The following is a 1,543-nucleotide window of genomic DNA, read 5'->3' as shown; positions in this document are numbered from 1 at the left end:
GTAATTACTTGTAGTGCTATTTTAACACAAGTTCTTCAGTAATTGAATCGCAGACGCTGTGTTTGATAGTGAAGGTGACGTGAGAATGGAAGACATTCAGCACAAGTCTGAAAGGCACATGATGGACTATACATTGCGAAGGGCAGTAACAGAAGGCAATGTACAGCGATTTAATGAACTTTTGCAAGATGAAAACCAGCCACCTCCAAGGACATCCAGGCTTCTCCAAGGAGTGACATCTGATTGGGACGGAGTGCTCCATATTGCAGCAAGACTAGAGCATGTTGAACTAGTGCGTGCCATTTCCGATGGATGGGCCATGTTAGTGGATGTAGCAGCCAAGAACAGGAGAGGGGAGACTCCCTTGCACTGTGCGGCTGCCACCGAGGAACCCGAGATGATCAATCTTCTCATACTGATGTCTGGAAGCCATGAGAAGCAAATGGAACTTGTCAGTGAAAGAAAGTGCAACGGGGAAACATGTTTACACGACGCTGTTCGGCGGGGGAACAGACAAGTTGCGAGTAGATTGATCGCGGCAGATGTCAGCGTGCAATACATTAGGGACAGACACAGATGCCGTGCTCTAGTGCAAATAGAGGATAACGAAGGTGTTTCTCCTCTATATTTGGCTACAACTCTAGGCAACCTTGAAATGGTTCAGCTCCTCACTGAAAGGCCACAAGATCACAGGTATGCAGCATCCTGTGCTGGGCCTGAAAAGAAGACAGCTCTGCATGCTGCAGTTCTTCTTCGATACCGCAGCACAGGTGCATGTGCTAGCTCGATCGCCAATCAAAACATAAGCTAATTCTTCTCATCTTCCTTTCGACAGCATACCCTGTTCTCACTGTATGCATGTGTATTCTTTCTCAATTGCAGAGCTCAGTCAACATCTCGTGGTGTGGAATCCTAACCTCATAAAGAAGACTGATCTATATGGGAACACGCCACTTCACCTTTTGGCATCAAGCTGGACTACCAGGCAGCCAGCTACTGCAAAACTTCTGTTGGATAGGGACGCAAGCGCTGGATACCTCTGGGATGCCGAGGGAGCACTACCCATACATGTCGCAGCTGCTAATGGATGTCTTGACATGATCAAGCTGTTGCTAGAGCATTGTCCCGATTGCTATTGGCCATGCAGTAACTTTGGCCAGACCATCCTCCACATTGCTGTCCAGCAAAAAAATTACAATGTAGTAAGGTATGTATGCTCAGGGCAAAGGTTCCTAGGAATTCTTAACACCAGAGATGCAGATGGGAATACGGCTCTTCATTTGGCTGTATTGAAAGGAAATGTGTCCATCTTCCGAGTGTTACTGGGGATGAGGCAAATCTTTTTGAGTCCCAGAAATAAGGAGGAGCGCACGCCTCTAGATCTTGCATCCTTGGGCATCCCACCTGGCGTGTCATTTACACAGGTATGTGCGTATAGTCTCTCTCTGTCAAATATCCTTTTTTGTTAGAGGAGAGATGGTCAATGTGTGATTGCATCATGCACTTCTGACAACGAAATAAGATATCGTATGGCTTTTAAAAA

The 1,543-nt window shown here is 46.5% G+C and overlaps 1 protein-coding gene across 2 annotated transcripts in view; it reads left to right on the top strand.

Moving 5' to 3' along the window:
- Positions 1–1,543, top strand: part of LOC123162256 (protein ACCELERATED CELL DEATH 6) — an 11,874-nt gene that overhangs the window by 1,180 nt on the left and 9,151 nt on the right. Inside the window, exons 2-3 of one of the 2 annotated variants that reach the window (XM_044580031.1) lie at positions 70–770; positions 883–1,424. In XM_044580031.1, the coding sequence (XP_044435966.1) occupies positions 86–770; positions 883–1,424 (1,227 nt within the window). In that variant the 5' untranslated portion in view covers positions 70–85. Of the gene's footprint in view, positions 1–39; positions 771–882; positions 1,425–1,543 lie in introns of both variants that reach the window. The other variant, XM_044580032.1, reaches the window with a different exon arrangement.

This window comes from Triticum aestivum, chromosome 7B (genome assembly GCF_018294505.1).
Source record: "Triticum aestivum cultivar Chinese Spring chromosome 7B, IWGSC CS RefSeq v2.1, whole genome shotgun sequence".
NCBI classification, from domain to species: Eukaryota; Viridiplantae; Streptophyta; class Magnoliopsida; order Poales; family Poaceae; genus Triticum; species Triticum aestivum.
This window is presented reverse-complemented; position numbering and strand designations above follow the sequence as displayed.